Source organism: Typopeltis vanoorti, chromosome 12 (genome assembly GCF_054136105.1).
Source record: "Typopeltis vanoorti isolate ZY-2024b chromosome 12, IOZ_Tvanoo_1.0, whole genome shotgun sequence".
In the NCBI taxonomy this organism is placed as follows: Eukaryota; Metazoa; Arthropoda; class Arachnida; order Uropygi; family Thelyphonidae; genus Typopeltis; species Typopeltis vanoorti.
The window spans coordinates 56,297,397-56,318,348 of record NC_143560.1 but is presented as its reverse complement, the minus strand read 5'-3'; the positions used below and the strand labels follow the sequence as shown (position 1 = coordinate 56,318,348).

General features: G+C 34.1%; 1 protein-coding gene across 4 annotated transcripts in view; it reads right to left on the bottom strand.

Moving 5' to 3' along the window:
* LOC150100806 (DNA (cytosine-5)-methyltransferase 3A-like) overlaps window positions 1–20,952 on the bottom strand; it is a 745,691-nt gene that overhangs the window by 118,817 nt on the left and 605,922 nt on the right. For 3 of the 4 annotated variants that reach the window (XM_090401182.1, XM_090401186.1, XM_090401183.1), the window contains one exon: window positions 5,236–5,274. The exons of the other annotated variant lie outside the window; for it this stretch is intronic. In XM_090401182.1, coding sequence (XP_090257308.1) covers window positions 5,236–5,274 — 39 coding nt within the window. The remainder of the gene's footprint in view (window positions 1–5,235; window positions 5,275–20,952) is intronic. 4 annotated transcript variants of the gene reach the window in all.

The following is a 20,952-nucleotide window of genomic DNA, read 5'->3' as shown; positions in this document are numbered from 1 at the left end:
ATGATACTGCTAGACTTTACAAAGGCATTCACAGAATATCACTTGGAAAACTATTACAAATTATTCTCATTTGCTCAAACTACAAAATTTGAGCAAATGGGAATGTATATGAAACAAGTAGTATGGATGTGGAGGGGGGAAACTGACAGACAGCAGAGAGTAATCTATGGAATCTAAGAAACTGAGGGTGGCTAGTGGAGTAGCTCAGCGTTCTGTTCTAGGGCGCTACTCTTTAATTTGTATATCAATGAAATATGAAAGGATTTAAGAGAGGATATTCAGTTGTTTGCTGATGATGATGATGTAAAAGTGGAAATATGCACTGTGAGCAAACGGATAATGATTGTCAATTTAATGTTGCAAAAATGTAAAGTTATGCACTTCAGGTTGAAAATGCTGCATACTGTGTATCACATTGAGGTACTGGATTATAGGAAATTGATGAGGTTAGGTACTTGGGGATAATGGTGGAAAGAGAGTTTAAGTCCATAGGGCATATAGCAAAAGTTGTAAAATAGCTCAAAGATTACTTGGATGTTAAAAAACATGTTATCAAGTAAAGATAGGGAAGTTATTATATCTCTTTATAAGGCTATGATTCTGCCACATTTTGATTGCTGTGCACAGATTTGATCACCTGGGTAACTTGGGAATTAGGAAGTGGTATAGAGGATTCAGAGACAGGTGACCAAGCTGATGACAGGTCTGTGGAATGCTCCCTATGAGTATAGGTTAAAGGTGCATGGATTTCAAAATTTATTGATGGGAAGAAAAGAGGAGACATGATAGACAGATCAGATATTAAAGGGTTTTATAAAACTGATGCAAAGGAAATTTTTCAATATATGACAAATAGAGAACTAGGGGTCATCCATGAAAGTTGTGTAAGAGTGAGGTTAACAAGGGTGTGTGGACTAAATTTTTTGTGTAGTGAATGGTAAATGAATGGAAGAGTTTGCCAGAATTAGTTGTGAATGCCCTGAGTGAACGAGTTTAAGGAGAGGTATGATAGGCTTTGTGTGTATAAAACTTAGTGTAGGTCTCTCACAATGAGTCTCTAGACTTCATAGAGACACAATATAATAATAATAAAATTTCAACCTAATCTGTTCCAAAAGGAGTAGTTGTATAATGCTCCCTACAAAGCCATATCAAATCTTTGAAAGATGGGAGAATTTTCAAAATGGTCTAAATATGATTAGGCAATTTTTTCTTTTCTTTTTTGTTATATTTTAAATGCAAGAAACAGGTTAAAAGAATAACATCCAGGGTATGTTTCTTCATCTGTGATGAAAAATGCTTCCAAAATCATCACATCATTTACAATTGGCCCTGTATTTTTAGACATTTTTTTTTTTATTTTAAAAAGTCATATCTGCATATACAGTATTTGTAATGATTGAAAGTTTGGTGTATTAGGATGAAATGATAAATCACCCTGTCATCAGGAATACAAATTGTCATAAATGGAATATACAGAGATATTCTTTAGGAAAATATCTATCAGAGAATCAGTAATGATGGGAATGTGAACTGAAGCATTTCAGGTTTCATTTATCTTTAGAGTTTTTATTTAACTTTTTTATTAAATCTCAAGATCAAAATATAACATTAAGTATTCTCAGTAAATATCCTACTCACAATTAAAAAGCATTATGAAGGAATTAACTTTTCATCGTACTGATCACTGATTACACAAATATATCTTTACGGCTATAATATTTAGATGTAATACAATATATTTGTATTGTATTACATCTATGATATTGGGTTCAAGGCTATGTTGTGATTGGTCGGTGAACTTAGAGCTCATGTAAAATTGGTGATTTTTATCTATTTTTTTTTTTTTGTTTTTCCATTAGAAAATTAGTGTTTTATAGTATACTAGGGGGCTCTTCCCCCTGACACCTATGGCGCCCCCTCCTCCGAGTTCTGGACTGGTAGGCCGGTTCTCCTTGAATTCTGATGACTCGAATTTTGAAAACTCGAAAGGGGGTTCCACCCCTCTCCCCCCAGCGCCCCAACTCCCTGAGTTCCGGACTGGTAGGCCTGTTCTCCTTGAATTCTGATGACTCGAATTTTGAAGACTCGACACTCAGGGTAGCCCTGAGTTTCAAAACATTTCAATAACTTGACAAAAAACGTGACACAAAAACTTCACAAAAAAAGCCTTATCATTTTATATTATAGAATAGATTAGTGTAGATTTCATGTTTTTAATATATTTAGTGTTTTATAAGATATATTTTTGTTAAGATATTGCAATAATAAATATAGTTTAAAATGATGCGATAAATGCATTAGAAATGTAATGCTAAGAAGAGAAGCGAAGTCGAGAACACGGTTTGTCCTGATAAGGAGATTATTAAAAATGAATTAACCTCCAGTATAGCAAAATTAAAGCAGATTATCAGAGAGATGATGCTGGAATTACAGAAAGTCAATATAAATCTGCAAGATTTAAGGCAGTGTTTCTCAACGTGGGCGTACGCCCAGCATGGGGGCAATTAGAAAATTTACATGTACATATTTATATTATACTTTTTCAGAATTTGGCTGACTATTATGCTAGAGGGGGGGGGGGGGCATCAAAATCTTTAAGACGTTGAGGTGGGGCATGATCCAAAAAAGGTTGAGAAACATTGATTTAAGGTAACTAGTGGTATACCACAAGGATCAGTCCTTGGTCCACTGTTATTCAATCTGATGCAAAGATTGAGTAATCAGGAATGCTGCTAATGCAGTACTTGCAGAATAATTTGAATAGGCTGGAATTGTGGGCATGGGAAAATGGATGTCAGTGATGCAAAGTCATGTGCTTTGGCATGATTAGATATCCAATGTTGTATTATATTGCTGGAATTATGCTAGAAGAAACTGATCAGGCTAGGGATCTTGGATTGTTAGTAGACAGCAAGTTGAAGTTCAGGGGCCATGTAACAAAGATTGCAAACAGAACTCAAAAGATTATTGCAATGGTGAAACAAACTTTCAGGGTGCAAAGAACAGTTACAAAGATGATATCTGGATTATAGAATGTAAATTATGAGGAAAATTATGTGGCTGCAGACACTGGTAAGCAGAAGGAGGGGTAATATGATACAGACCTATAAACTTCTGAAAGGATGTTATGGGATATCGGCTGGTAATTTTTCATTATATGGAAGGTGGGAGAGAGGGACATCTGTGGAAGTTGAGGTTGTGTGCAGTTAAGAAAGGCTGAGTTAACAGCTTGCCCATTGAAGTGGTGAGTGAGTTTGGGATTTCTCGACTCCCTGGAGGTCTCTGATGATGATAAAATTGATGCAGCTACACATAGGTTTCTGTGGTCAAGCAGTTCTGTGGGAAGTTTTCGGTATTGAGTACACATTATAATATAAATAAGGAACTGATTAAAAATAAGCAATTAAAACCCGAATAATGTAATAATGTAATCTCTTTATAACTGACTAAATAACTGAAAAGAAAAAATGCCTCAAAATCAAACATCAAACATAGAATGCTTATTTTGTATTACCAGGAAATAATACCAGTAAGTTTAGTTTAATTTAACTTGATTACACAGCATATTTACTGTGGTGACAGTCAATTCACAAAATCTCTGTAAATACTTAGTCTAGCCATAAATACTTGAACAGCAGATAAATTTTCAAAAAAAAATAAAAAAAATCAGCTAATGCCTTTTTATTCCCGTATATATCAATAAATCATTTACAGCTTTCAACACATACAAACCACATGTATAATGTGTGTATAGCAACACTCAAATGCCCCTTCTGTCTTCATGCCTGCCTGAAGTCTGTGAGGTCACGTATCAATGGTGGCATGCACAACATCCAATGGAAAAAACTGCCATTGCTTGCTTCAAATCCACCTAAAGGCTGGCTATGCTGGGGTGTCATTTCTTGCAGGCAACTCTCTCATGCTCTGATCACAATTTGAAGTCCAACGGATTCAGATCAGAACTTTCAGATAGCTAATCAGATGGTGATATGTGGTCAGGCACGTTTGCCTCCAACCACTGTTGTGCGGTCCTCAACTTGTGCGCAGAAGCTGAGTCCTATTGGAAAGTCCACTGCCTACCACAAAACAAGGTGTTGTTCAGGGGCTGTACCACAGGTTCCAGCACAGTCTGATATCTTGGATATCAAGGCAACTTGAATACCCCTTGATAAATAAGTAACAGGGGGTATCCAAGTTGCACCAAACCATCCCTGACATGGGGTGATGACCTCTCTGAATCCTGGGTGCTATGACACATGCTGTGTGAACCATCCGGGACATATACCCAACTGTTTTGGTGATCAAATGACTCTTCAATGGTGAAAATCTTCTCATCTGTGAAGAGGATATCTCTTGTTTGCATACCACTGGAGAAGTGCCTTTGATTTTATCACCCTCTGCCGCATAAGTTGTGGTGTGAGAAAGTCAAGTTGAACAATGATATGCTCTCACCCCCAGATCATCATCAGTTAGTACATATGACATCGTTCTCTGTGAAGCATTCACCTCTCATAATATCACTTTCTGAGTTCTCACAGGATTATGATGGAGGAATGCCCTCACAAGCTGTTGTATCCTAATGCAGCATGGTCAACCTGTTCTTTGGCAGTTAGATATGTCTTCTATATCGTCATAACAGTTAATAGTCCATTACACAAATATCCTACTGAGCCCAAGTGTTTTAGCATGTTGAAAATAACAGATAGCTGATTTACAGCTATATGGTTGACATAGTCTCCCCACTGCATATTAACCCATACAGACAGATAATTCTCTCTCTCTACCAATAAACACATGAATGTTGGCTGTGCACAGTGCCACTAACAGAACCGGGCTCGCACAATTCTGTGGGCAGCGTGGAGTGTGAGGAAGTCGTAACAGTATTTATGGCAAGACTGTGTATAAGAATATGCCAGTGGGAAACATAACTCTGTTTACATACTATAATTAATAATAATAATTCTAATAGCAACATACTAATTACATACTGTAATTTACTGGTTGTAAGTGCTAACTGGATCAGTTCATGGGTAATCAAGTATGTAAACTTTATTAAGAAAAAGTAAAGACACAGATGCACATATATATCAATGATGATGGAAATTCCTAACAGTTTAGCCATACAGTATATAAATATGTTCAAAAATAACTTTTTTATCAGTGTAAATTATTCACTAAGAAAAAGTTTAAATAATGTTGTTTTTCCAGATGATAATAGTGATTGACACTTACTTGTGAATAACCTCTCCTCCGCTCCAGTATTCCTCAACTCTGCATAATTCAGTGAGGAATTAAATCAATGAAAATTTTCTCTAACAACATATTATACATGTCCACAACTAAATTATTAGATTCATAAATGGGCTTAAATTTATCTTACTTCTGTCATCTTTAAAATAATCAACAATTCAGTGTCAATTCTAAGGTGTCACAAAGTTACAAATTAAATTCATTAAAATTCACAGACATATTATGTATACAGATTGTGTCATTTAATAGCATTAATTAAAAAATAATAATGCAACAGTGAAGCAAGCATTTTTAAGTGCATAAAAGAAGTTATTCAAGAAACTATTAATCATGAATTTCATATACCATTATTGCTGTTCAGCTGGTTTGAATAAATCACAATCAGTTGTGTGAAAAAATTACACCAAGTGAACACACACACACACACACACACACACACACACACACACACACACACACACACACACACACACACACACACACACACACACACACAGGCCACATATGATATTTCTTTTTATTTTATTTCATTGAAACGTAAAAATAACTTTATTTAAATTCAGGAATAATATTAAAAAGTTAATCACACAAATATCCATTGTATCAAATTCTACATTTTCCAAAAATGAAAAAAAAAAAAAAAAAAAAAAGTATAATTTTAATTGGATTCCAAATTCTTTATTAATTCTTTTTATTTTTATTTTATTTTTCTAAAAACGTGAGAATTTTATATTCCCATTTGTTCATTTTCATTGACTTGCCAATTGAGCTGCAAATTAGGTACTGTTTAGGTTAGTAGCCATATTCTATATTTGGAATCTTCAGAGATTTTGCATCCATTTTTAAACTACAACTAGCTGACAAACATACCTAGCCACTAGATTTTTCTCTTAAATTTACATTGCAAATATTGAAGAACAGTATATATATTACTCTCTCTCTCTCTCTCTCTCTGACTAGTGTAAATTGTTTTGTATTAGCAGGCAGTAACCAGTGGCAAAGCAGAAGGACATGAAAGAATAGATGTGGGAAAACTCCAAAATTAAAAAAAAAATAAATAATAAATTGGTTTCTATTACTATATGTTTCCCATCTATGTATTCCATAAAATAAAACAAACTCAGGATATCCTATACCGGTACATCAAAGAACATGTTTTTTTTTTCTGTTTTTTTTTCAAAAACCCTAAAAAAACTTATCTAAGGAGATATTTCTTTTTGGGCTCAAAATTAAGAATACTAGTAAATAAACCCATTTTGAAATAAGATTGGTTTAGGACAGAACATTTTTCACTATACGCAAATGTCAGTAGAATTATTTGGTACACTTCATTGTATAAATACAATGAACATTATTTGTACATAATGCAGAAATATGTTAATAACTATCAAAAATAAATAAATTTCTTAACTCCTTTTCATTCCCCAAAATGATAAGTGACATTCTTTTATTCCTAATTCTGTTGGAAAGTGGTAAGCATCACAGAAGAGTGTACTCACATAACACACTAAGCAAGAGGTGATGTTCCTAATTCTAACTTATATTTATTTGTATGTACTTATGTGTGTATATTCTACAGTCTATGTTTCAAAGGTGCGGGATTAAAAACCGAAGTCTCTTCCAGAAGGGAAGAAACTTCTTGCCTACACTAAAGATTGACTAACTTTGAAATCAGCTGTGAAGGGAAGGGTTGCTTAGAAAAATTTCCCTAGTTGGTGACTAGAACTGATCCTATAATGTCTTTGCAGACTTAGTGTGACAAGGAACTCTAACACAAGGCTCCATAGGCACATTTATAAACATAATGTATATTGATGTATACCAAATTATTATTATCATTATTCATATGGGCACTCCATGGAGTCAAAACACCCTTTGTGGGAGATCCACTCTATCCATTAACACAATACCTATCATACATCTCCTTAAACATATTCACTGTTGGGCACTCACAACCACCTCTGGCAATCCATTTCACTCATTCACCATTTTCCGAGTAAAGAAGCTAGCCTGCACACCCTTACTACCCACACTCTTAGAAACTTCTAAGCATGACTCCTTGTTTACCCCTACTCCAAATATATGGAAAATTTTTTTCTGTGTCAATCTAATAGTATTCCTTTAGTAACTTATAAGTTTCTATTATATCACCTCTCCTCTGTCTGTCAGCTAAACTCTGCAACCCATACACTTTCAGTCTATCCTCATAGGGAACATTCCATAGACCTGTCACCAGCTTGGTTGCTAGTCTCTAAATCCTTTCCACCACCAGCTCCCGATCCCCAAGAAACGCAGGTGACTAAATCTGTGCACAGTGGTCAATATGTGGCTGAACCATAGCCTTATAAAGAGGGAAAATAACCTCACTATCTTTACTTGTCATTGTGTTCTTCAGCACCCAAGTAATTCTCTGAGCTATTTTGCCAAGTCTTGCAATATCATCATCATCATCATGCATATCAAGGATTTAGGCCTAGCTTCCGGCCTTAGAAGTCATCGTTGCATCGTTTAAGAGGACGTCCTGGTTTTCTTTTTCTTAATGGCTTGTACTTTAAGGCTTGTTTTAGCAAGCTTTCTCTTTTCATTCTTTGAACGTGTTCCATCCATTTATGTTTATATTTTTTAATTTTTTCTATTACTGGTTCTTGGTTTAATTCTTTCATAATTTCTTCATTTCTTTTGTGATCAAATAGGGTATACTTTGCAGTTTTTCTCATAAACTTCATTTCTGCTGTTGTTAATCTTTGTTTGTCTTTTTGTTTTATTGTCCAGATTTCGCTTCCATACATTAAGACTGGTAGCGCTAATGTATTGTATACTTTTAGTCTGGTTTGTTTTTGAACTAAGTTTGGTTTAAATATAGAGTTAATTACACCTGTTATTTTTAAATATTTTGCAATTTTTACGTTTATATCATTTTCATATGTGATCATACATCCTAGGTAGTTAAATGAATTCACCTGTTCTAAGATCTTGTTATCTATTACTATTTTAGTTCTTGCTGGATCTTGTCCTTTAAAGGCCATAGTTTTTGATTTTTCTGTTGATATTATCATACCATAATCTTTGGATATCTCATTTAGATCTAAAATAGCTTTCTGTAAGTTTATCTTCAGAATTAGTAATTATTATTTGGTTGTCGGCAAAGAGGAGAGTGCTTAAGTTAACTGTAGGAGAAAGTTTAATTCCTTGATGTAAATTTTTATTACATTTTATTATTATTTCATTTAAGTAGATATTAAAAAGAGTTGCTGAGAGGAGACATCCCTGTCGGACCCCTTGGTTTATCTCTCTCTCGTATATGATAGTTCGTGATTTAATCTTATTTGTATTTGATTATTTTCATATATACTTGTGATAGCTTTTAGGATATTATTTGGTATTTGTCTTTCTTTTAATATGTTAAATAATGTTTCTTTTAACTTTGTCAAATGCTTTTTCAAAGTCAGTAAATGCAATATGTGTTTCTAAATTGTATTCTCTTCTTTTCTCTATTATTAATTTTAGGCAAAAGGCCAGGTCTATACATGATCGTCCTTTTCTAAATCCATTCTGTACTTCTAAAATAAAGTTTTCGGAATATTTCATTAGTTTGCTATTTAAGATTCTGCTATATATTTTGTAACAGGAATTTAGTATACTGATACCTCTATAGTTTTTAGGGTCATCTCTATTACCTTTTTTAAAGATAGGAATCACAATTGCTTTTTTCCATTCAATTGGGGGGGGATACCAGTTGAGTAAATTTTATTTAAAAATAATAACAGTCTTTCTTTGAATCTTGTTCCTGCTTATTTATATAGTTCTGAACTTAGCTTATCTTCTCCGGGTGATTTTCCGTTTCTTGTTTTTTTCAGGCTGATTTCTAATTCTTCTTTAGTTATTTCCTTTTCATTTTCGTTAATTGTTTGCCAGTTGTCTTTTTTAAAATATTTGTCTGTCCACAGTTCTGTGTAGTAATTTAGAAATTCTTCTAATTTCAATTCAGTGTTTAATTTTATGTTTTCTTTGGTATCTGCATTTAAGTGTTTCAAAATTTTATATACATTGGGTCTTATTTTATATAAATCATGTTCGAAGTTAGAAACAAATTTGTTCCATGATTCTCTATGTCTTTTTCTGACTTCTTTTTAAGCTATGGCTCTTATTCTTTTATATTCTATTTCATCCTCTAATCTTTTACTGCTTAACCATTTGTGATAGGCTTCTTTTTTCTTTTTGATTATTTTTTCATTGTATCATCCCAGATCTTCAGTTTTTTCCTTTTATTGAATTTTTTGGTCTTTCCTAAGCTTTCATTTGCTGCTGCATTTAGTGTCGTTTTTATATTAAGCCATTATATTTCTATTTCTTCATTTTGTTTTATTTTGTCTAGATATTGGTTAATTCTTTGTTCATATAGCCATTGTACATTTGTGTCATTCAATAGTCTAGTTTTATAAACAAATGTTTCAATTTTTCTTTCTGTTCTTGTTACTTGTAGCCATTTAGGTGGTAATCTTAATTTTATTTTAACAAGGAAGTGGTCACTGCTTATTTCATATCCTCTGTGAACTCTAACATCTAGTGAAAATTTTGATGCCTTTTCATTTAGTATAAAGTAATCTAATATTGATTTCCATCCTCTTGCTGCCCAAGTATATTTATGTATGTCTTTATGTTTATAGAAGGAATTCATTATTTTTAAGTTATTATAAACTACAAAGTCAATCAATTTTTTACCATTGCTGTTTAGAGTATGTTCTCCATGTATTCCTATATTATTATTAATTTTCGTGTTTCCAATTCTTGCATTTAAGTGTCCTGCTAAAATTACGTAATCATTTTTATTTATTTTATTATATATGTTTTGTAGCTGATTATAAAAATCAATATTATCTTGTTCTCTTCCTCTTCTGGGGCATATAAACCAATTATTGCTAAGTAGCATCTATCTATTTTTATTCTAAAGGCTTAAGGCTTCTGAACTAGCCTTCTTCCGAATTTAAACCCATAGGAGGAATAGGGTATATTGAAGGAGGAAAGAGTAGATTATAGAAGAATTACAGTAAAGTTTTTATAGAGAGGGCATAGTTGTAAGGCCAGAAATGAAAAGACCCCATGGCCCTTGAGTACTCTAATAGCATAAGGGTCATAAAATAAGAATATCCTCTGATTTCCAAATTTCTATCCACCATCCCTAGCCTCATTAATTTCCTGTAAACTAGTACCATTAATATGATACGAAGTGTGTAATCATTTCATCCCAAAGCTTTATCAAATTATTGCCCTCCCTAGTTTAGCACTGAATGTCCCCCTTCAAATCATCTGACTATATCATTAATGTACAAATTAAAGAATAGTGGTCCTAGTATACAGAGCCCTGGGGCACTCCACTAATCGCCCTCACTCATCTTGATTCCACTCCACCATACACCACCCTCTGATGTCTGTCTATACAGCCTCATATCCTTTCCCATTTGCTCGAACTTCCAAATACAAATAAAAAGTTCTTTAATGAATTGGTAACATAGAATCAGTTTTCTTCATCAATCAGAACCATTATGGAGGCAGATCTGATGGAGGATCGGAGATTCTACTAGGCCACTGGCTATACCCAGTCCATAACTTGAAATTTGCAGCTTTCTGCATATATATATATATATATATATATATATATATATATAATTAGATACTGAATAGAGAACTTCTTGACAAGTTATTCATTCATGATCATCTAACATGTAAGCTTTACAAAATTACAAAGAAATTTGCATAATACCTGCTTACCAGCGGAAGTTGAGAAACACCTAAGTTGTTGTATATGAAAGTATGTATCAGTATGAGTAATATATTGGAATTTATTTATTGTAAAACGGAAAGCTAAAAATCAAGAATAATGTCAGATCAGCATTTCATGTAAAGGAATAATGGCTTAATTTATGTATCATCAAACTATCATAAAATCGTTAGTCGCTAGGTAAGAAATGACTAATAGGATCAACGGTCGCGTCTAAGCCGCAAGTACCTGTTGTAACGCCGAAGGCTGTAGCTTACGGGGAATGCTAACGTAAGCACTTTTCCTCAAAAACAACACCTAATAGCAAGGAGGGAAAGCAAGGGGGATCGACCCAAGGGCGATGTGAGCTATAGATTGTGCGAAAAACAATATAGAAAAGAGGACACTGAGAAAAAGTATTTAAGGCAAGCAGTAAAGTATTTTGGAGATCGAGGATGCTCGACGAGTGATCTGAGATAGGACAAGCCGAGGGTGCTATGTCGACGACAGCCAGCTGTATTCATGACCTGCGCTGAGAGGTATTCCGTGGACATCCGTACGAGAATCAACAGCTCTTGCAGAATGGTGCCAAATGCTGAACGACCCACCCGAGCGAGCGGAGAAAGCTCATAGCAACAGCCATTTTTTTTTTATTTATGTCCGGTAGCAGAGAACGGAACAACTCAGTCACAAGACGAAGGATGACCCGAGCAACATGTGGCAGCTAATAGACCTTCGGAGGGACTTGGTAAAGTAAAGATTCTTTTGCTTTATATCTTGAGATTGTTTGAAGATAGAATTTGTGTCTTGATAAAGCAAGACTGAGGACATTTTAGAGAACTTTGATAGGATAGATTAATTAATACAGCCAATTCTATTAGACAAAGAATTGTATATCATAACTCTTTAACGTGTATATGATTGAAATAGTAAAAACTCTTTGTTAATGAGTAAACTTAACTAAGAGAGAAATGATTTGACAAATATCTATTTAAAATATATGTGAATTAAGGAACTTGACTTGAGTGTAACATTGTTTAAATTATCCATTGTATTACATGATTTTGCATGTCAGTTTATGTGAGAAAGTCAGATTAGTATTGAACAGTTTGTATAGATAAGCATAAGACATTAACTTAGCTAGAAATTCAGAAGTTTTGATAACTTGATACAAGATTTAATGTACCTATCTTTTAGTATTGATAAACATGTTTTGTTATTTGAATCTGAGTCTTGCCTGAATTCGTGGTGTCAACCTACCACTTATAAAATTCAAACTAAATAGCGGGAAAAAGTTTAGAAAATTATATAATAGAGATTAGATCTTAGGTGACGACTGCAAGGAACAAGATCTATATATTCGCATGTGAATTTAGATTAATGTATATGCCTAAAACCTAGGAATATTTCCCTGAGCATGAATTATATTCTTGTTATAGCAAGCTGGCTGGCGCAGTTAAAATATAAATTTGCCAGTTTCTAAAGAGGAAATATCCCTAGGAGTCAACCCAGGTTACATATGGTAGCCAAGATATTAAGATATTAAATAGAAAGGTAGAGAACAATATATATATAACAAATTACGATAAGTAATAACGTCATCATCATCATCAAATTCCTGCCATGTACCCTCAAGGGGTGTACAGGATATGATAGTACTACATGAAAAAATTACATCATTACTAACTTCCTGTCTACAATTTTCTTCCAAATCAGTCTGTTACTTGTCAAGACTCCAACATTATCAGATCTTATATTTCTATCGTCTAAGGCACTTTCTACCGTATCGATCCACCTATATCTTGGTCTTCCTCTGGGTCGTTTTCCTGCCAACCTGGCAGAGAACACTTGTTTTGCTAATCTTTCTTCGCCCATTCTGTTTAAGTGACCATACCACCTGAGATTAGCTCTGCTAACGCATTTCTGGATGCTGACAATGTCAAGTTCTTTCCTAATATCCTCGTTTTTAATATGATATTGCCATTGATGACATCTGTTCACGCCTCTAATCTTTCTCAGGACTCTCACATCTGTGGTCTCTAGTCGTTGATAAAGTGTTTTACTTCTGGCCCAGCTCTCAGATCCATAAGTTAAAACTGGTTTGAACACTGTCTTGTATACAGCTAATTTAGTGTTCCGACTAATTTCTCTCTTATTCCATATGAATTTATTCAATTGACTTCCCACCATACCAGCTTTGCTGCTTCTGTTGTCTATTTCTATACTGAATTTACCATCCTCACTAAAAATCGTGCCCAAGTAGCTGAAATGTTTTACTTATTCCACAGGTTCTCCATTCACAACACAGCTGACATTTTCAATGATTCTGCCTATTTTCATTGTCTTTGTCTTTTTATTGCTGCCCTTCATGCCATATCTATTACAACAGCTATGCAATTTAGTCAGAGAATCTTGCAGACTTGTAGCAGATTTATTTAGAAGTATAACATCATCTGCATAAAGCAAAGAGCTGACATTAACATCTCCAATTTTGATATCATGTTTAATACCCCTTTCCTTCATAATGTGACCCATAATGAATAACAGAGGGGATAATGTACATCTTTGTCTCACACCAGATTTAACATTAAACCATCTTCTTGTATTTCCTTCAATTCTAACTGCTGACTTACAATTCAAATAAAGACTAAGTATTGCTTGATATAATGCCCCATTGACACCACATAACCGTAGTGTATTGAATAGCTTCTCCCTTGGCACCTTGTCATGTCATGTCAACTTAAATACAGATCTTTGTTATATTCCCATGCTTTCTCGACTATTTGTCGTAAAGTGAAGATGTGATCCTGACAGCCTCTATTTGGCCTCATTCCAGCTTGTTCTTCACCCAGCTTTTCTTCCACAATTCTTCTCAATCGTTTCTCAAGTATATTTGCATAGATCTTGCCGGGAACACTTAGTAGGGAAATACCTCTGTAACTCTCACATTCAGTTTTATTTCCCTTTTTATATATGGGTACTATGAGATCTCTACTCCAATCATTGGGAATTCGTCCCTCTGTCCAGGCTTTCTGAACTATGCAGTGCAGCCACTGTAAGACTTTTATACCACCATACTTAAGCATTTCTGGTCGAACATCATCTACTCCTGCTACCTTTCCACATTTTAAGCCTTTGATAGCTTTTTCTACTTCAAGTATGGATATGTATTCCTGACTGCATGCCTGGTAAGTGTTTTTTACCACTGTGCTGTCATCACTGCTTGTTTAATTTAGCAGTTTTTCAAAGTAATTACTCCATACTTCAAGGATATCTTTTTCTTCCATTTTCATGTCACCTTTATCATCTCAACTCCTTTTACAGCACTCTTTCCTCCATTCCTAAGCTTCTTCAACAACCTCCAGAATATTTTGCCACCTTCTTGATATTTACTTTCTATATACTTGCCAAAGTTCTCCCATGACCTTTGTTTATCTAGTTTTACACAATGTTTACCATTCTTGCATTTGTCTCTGTATTCTCTAAGAGCACAAGCTGACGTATTTGCCAGGAACTTTTGATATGCTTTCTTCGTTACCTTCACTGCCTCTTTAACTTCCTGTGTCCACCATGGAGTTCTAATTTTTCTATCCTTGCAGACAACTTCACCACATGCCTCTCTAGCTGAATCAATCAGGGCTTTCTTCAAGGCTTGCCACTGATCCAAGGTTTGATTCCTGTTCTCAAACTCTTTCGTTTTGTCTTCAATAATCTTTGTGTATTTTAATCTACAGTTCACATCTAAGAACTGCTCAACTTTTATTTGCTTTAAAACTTTCTTACATGTTATTCTTTTCAATATGAATTTCAATTTTATCCTGCTCAAGACTAAATAGTGATTGATCACTTCCAATTTCAAATCCAATTTCAATTCACTCTGGTGTCCTGCACCAGGGAGAAAACATCACTATCAACAATAACATAGTCAATGAGACTTTTCTTATTCCTTGCCTCTTCTCTCCATGTGAATTTGTGCACATTTTTATGTTGGAACATGGTGTTAGTAATAACCAGTCCATGTCTTGAGCAGAAATCCAACAGATATTTGCCATTATTATTAGCTTTGCTCTTTTCTCCAAATTTTCCCAAAATATTTTTGTATGTCTCACAATCATTTCCTACTCTGCTATTTAGATCCCCAACAAGGACCAACTTTTCCTTTTTCATTGTGTCAGTTGCTTTTTCTAAAGCATCAAAAAATTCCTCCATTTCTACCTTAGTGGAACCTTCTGTGGGACCATAGGCACAAATAAGTCTCATTGTCCAGTTCCCCATTCTCATATTTGCCCACATTACTCTACTTGCGACTGACTGCCATTCAAGAAGATTAGCCTCGTATTTTGTGTTGAATACTATGGCTACTCCTTCTTTTCCTTGACTGTCATTACCTGAATATAACATTTTGTATTTATTGCTCAGAAAGATCTCACCAGTTTTTGTCTTTTTTGTTTCAGTCACCCCTATTATGTCGATCTGGTACTTATCCAATTTCTCAGCTAGCTCCATTTCTTTGCCATTCAGGCTTCTTATGTTGATAGTACCGATCTTAAACTCTGGTGATGTTGAGTTGGGGTGTGTTTTCAGATTTTCAGAAGTAATAACGTTAGAATATATATATATATATATATATATATATATATATATATAGAGAGAGAGAGAGAGAGAGAGAGATAGAGAGAGAGAGAGAGAGAGAGAGAGAGAGAGAGAGAGAGAGAGAGAGAGAGAGAAAGTTTTTTACTTTGGGTGTAATATACATTCACGATACCAAGAAATTTTATATACTTGGTTTTAATCCTTTTTACCATGTAAGTAAAACAAAGTTTTGCACGTGAAATATATTGACATCTGAGTTACTTGTATATACAGGCTAATGACTTCAAATCACTTGCCTTAGTATGTATCCCATAATGCAAAGCACACCCCTCTTCAGGCGTGTATAATGCAATGCATAATGGGAAGGGCCACTACCCAGACCGGTTCCGACCTTTATTGAGGTCCCTTGAGTGGGAGCCAGACCCAGGAGAGATACCAAGGTTGAAGTATATATATATATATATATAAAATATTTAGAATGTTGGTATTTTTATGCACTGTTGCTTCTTGAAATTAAAGTAGGCAAATCTACTTCTTACAAAACATATTAAATGACACAATCCAATATACACATTCACAAAATTTTAATTACTTGTATATAATACATTACTCTCTATACATATATATATATATTACCATTGTATATTATCATATGCCAAATTTAATCTAATGAAAACTGAACTTTGAAAATTAATAACTTATTGCTACTAACAATATATTCCTTTGGATTTTTTAAATTAATCTTCTGAGTTTAGTTTTGTAAATGCTGTTACTTAGGTTCTGAATAATGTAAGATAATAATTACAAGTAGATAAAATCCTGAAAACAGAAAAAAAAAAAAATTAATTAAAGTAGCTCTATTTTTTAATATGCTATTTTAGCATGATGTTGTGTCCTAGCTTTATATATAATTACTTTTAAGTTTTATGCAAGTTATGTCATTATTATGAAACAATGTAAAATTAGGTAAGTGAAAACAAGTTGATATAAATGTATAAGTTTTGGATGTGTATTTAGCAATTCATCTGCATTACTTGGAAATGCTATTTCTTTCATATATATATATAATATATATGTGGTGATCAGCTTTTACTCGGTTGTTATACATTTGAAAAAAAAATAGATTTAATGACTCCAAGACCGAGATAACATATAAAGATTTTAATGATAAATACTACTACTTTCGGCATATAGCAGCCTTCTTCAGGTATTTATAAAGGAAAGGAATACTAATAAACATTGAATTATTTAAACAAACTGGAAATTACAGGTACAAATTTCCTCACATAATCGATACATAAAAACGTTGTATTTTTCAAGTTGTTCCAACTGGCGTGCCATTATTTGTTGCAATTGTGCGTGCAAGTTCACGTGAACGCCAATATTGAATAACTGCAGCATGGCTATCTGGGATGTTATAACTTAAATTATTATTTAAGTGGACCGGGTTCAGTAGGATTTCCCTTGATTCTACGATTTTCCTTTCAAACTCATCTTCACAGCGAAAAATATTTTCTGATCTATTTCAGCATACAGAGTGGCAGAGTGGAGAAAAGTTTGGAAAAGATATGTTGATGATATATTCATTATTTGGAATCACGGGCACACAGCTCTCACAGATTTTCTTCGTCATCTAAACATCCAACATCCTAATATAAAATTTACTGCTGATATAGAAAATAATAACTCTTTACCTTTTTTGGATGTGATGCTTACACGATGCTCTGAAAGATTAAAAATCTCTATGTACAGAAAACCTACGCATACCAATAGATATCTGCATAATCTTTCTCATCATTTTCCACCACAAAAACTTGGAATTATATCTGCCTTAGGACACAGAGCACGTTCTCTCTTAAATGAACAAGATGAACTACAAAAAGAAATGAATCACCTCACTCTTATTTTTAAACAAAATGGATACTCTGAAAAAACAATTAAGAAATTTCTTCTGAACCCTCCTAAGCAGTGCACAACAGAGACTATTAATTTTAAAGGTAGCATCTCCATTCCATACATTAGCACAGTCTCTAAAAAAATTGCTAAAGTCCTTAAAAAATATAATATCAGGACCTTCTTCACCACACTTCCAAAAATCTGCTCTCTAATCAGCCATCCAAAACCTACTCATCACAACCTTAAGTACCCTGGAGTATATAAATTGTGGTGTGATTGCAATATCCCATACTTTGGTCAAACTAACAAATCTATTGAACAACGCATAGAAGAGCATAAGAGAGACATCTCATACAAAAGATCTCATGCAACTGCGTTATCCAGTCATGTTCTTTTTTCAAATAATCCTAATGATGACCAACAAAGCCACTCTGTATGCTGAAGCTGTGAAGATGAGTTTGAAAGGAAAATCGTAGAATCAAGGGAAATCCTACTGAACCCGGTCCACTTAAATAATAATTTAAGTTATAACATCCCAGATAGCCATGCTGCAGTTATTCAATATTGGCGTTCACGTGAACTTGCACGCACAATTGCAACAAACAATGGCACGCCAGTTGGAACAACTTGAAAAATACAACGTTTTTATGTATCGATTATGTGAGGAAATTTGTACCTGTAATTTCCAGTTTGTTTAAATAATTCAATGTTTATTAGTATTCCTTTCCTTTATAAATACCTGAAGAAGGCTGCTATATGCCGAAACTAGTAGTATTTATCATTAAAATCTTTATATGTTATCTCAGTCTTGGAGTCATTAAATCTATTTTTTTCAAATATAATATATATATATATATATCTGATTTTATGACTGGAATAAGTTTTCAGTTATGACTGTGGCAATCTTCACAGGTAAAGAGGATGAAACAGGAAATGTGAAACACAGTGCATAACAGTTTTCACGCCTTATGGAAAGATTACCAATACCTCGACACATCTAAACTGTTTGACATAAACACACATACATTTATCTGAAATAAATTCCTTTGCTGTAATTACCTTTGAACATCATATATGTTTATACTTTATGTTCATGGTTTAATTCACAACACAAAACACATTATAATATATTTACTTACTTAGTGGCTGATATTTTGGTGAGTTTTCTACCCAGCACCTTCACAGTACAAACAGTCCATATTCTGAATCACAAACCAGCAAATTATCAGCAACTAAGTAAATAAACGAAGGAAGAGGCCATGCAGTTAGCTGAGTGGCTATGCACTTCGCACCAATATGCCAGGGAAAGGAGTGTCCTGGGTTCGATTCCTGTCACTGATGTGAGGAGCTTAGGATCTTTCTCAGATATAGCCAAGTTAGCCAGTCTTGGGCATGAACTGCAGAGTTTTTTCCCCTCAGTTTATCTGGGGTTTTTCATCCCACAAGCAGGCAAATCGGCCTTGAGAACTCAATGCTTCTACAGACATAGGATACACCAAGAAGCATACGGCAGACTACCTTATCATTGAGTATAGTTGCAGTTAAATGAACAGAAAACCCTCGACCGCAAGGTAAAAGAGGGAAGAAGAAGAAGAAAGTACATAAATACACTCGGGTCTCTTTTCATGCGGTTTTGAAGTTATGCGGTGCATATTTTATGTAAATTCGGGGTTTCCCCATTGTACATAATGAACAGCATGTTGCAGCACATTCTGGCATAACATGAGTAACATGCAAGCAGCAAGTGTCTGTGAAGTTTAATTTTTCATGTGAGTTTGTCTTTTCATTATCATAAGCCTAAATTTTATTTGAAAGATTTAATTTGGCCCAATGGAGGGAAAAAAGCACTAAACAAAAGCAATTTCTTTGGAAATGAAAATTGCAATTTTAGACCACTTAGAAAAAGGAGAGGGATCTATGGCGATTAGTAAACATTTTAATTCAGGCGAATCTACCATATTATTCGATAGATAATGCGCGTTATCTATACAAAATAGTCTAAATTCATTAAAAATGAACATGCGCGGTATACATTTGAAAGGTATGAGAGGTAAATTAAATGTAATAACAAAACTAAGGTAGAAGTATTACTTAATATTTATTAACTATTCAAATCCAAAAAATTCTTCATCAGACTCAATATTGAAAGAATCGATTGCATTAAAAATATCATTTGGTATTTCTTCAGCTTCATAATCATTGTCACCGGACACTACTGCATTCCCTTTTGCTTTAATGAAACCATTTCTAACATAGTTTTCACTTACAGCAGCCCAACTTTCTACAATCCACATAACTATATTTTTATATGACGTTCTTTTCATCTGCCCTGTTTTGTTATATTCATGGATGCCATTCATCATCCAGTCTTCCCACTTAGCCTGCAAATTGTCTTTGAATGGTTTATTTACTGCAAGATCAAGGGGTTGGAGTTTTTTTGTTAAACCACCTGGAATGACGGCCAATTTGGAATACTTACAATTGTTTAACTTCTGCTGTCGTCTGTGCCCTACACGAATCCAACACTAACAAAGATTTTAACAAAGAAAATGCCATTTTTCTCTTTCGCCACACATTCTCCAACCAAAATTTCATAACCTCGGAATTTATCCAACCTTTATCATTAGCAGTAACAATAATATCTTTGGAATCACAACCTTTCAGAACAGTCTTTCTTTTGAAAAGCACCATCAGTGGCAGTTTGGAACCATCTGCAGTGTGGCAGAGAACCACAGTAAAGTTAGACCTTTCGTGCCCATTTTTGTGTGCAAAAATACAGATGGGTAGGCCTTGAAATCCTTTATATTATCGTTTTGTGCAATTCATTTTGATTCCTGCAACACACGGACAGTAGATATTCTCATACCTTTAGCTCTTTCACTAACAACCTAATCAAACAGTTTTTTTCTATGGTTGGCCACAAGCACCTTCTAAACCCCATAGCACGTTTCCTCGTATGTAAACATTTCAGGACTGTTTCAGCCTTTCGCCATTCATGAACACTACTTTCTCCAACAGTGAACAATCTACAACTTTCACAATTCCCTTTTACCTTTGCTACTTCTACCACTTCAAGTTTGAACTACGATGTGTAGAATTTTCTCCAATAAGTATTTCTGTCTTCCATAGGTAATTCAGATCTAATAAGAAAATATAAACAAATAATGATTTACTTTATGAAATATTTTAAAACAGGACATACGGAATAATTGACCACTTCTACTAGCAATGCACGTGCTTTTAAAGAATTCCTCCGTCCTCTGTCTGTACTTCCTAACTCTACCGCTAGTTGGTGCATGCATGTTATCTATACATCAAAAGGAGTGATGAAAATGTTGGGGGTGTGCGTTATACATTAGGTGCGTGTTATCTATCGAAAAATATGGTACTATAAGAGCAATTAAAAAGAATGAAGTCACAATAAGAAAATCTGTCATTTCTGGCACAAAACT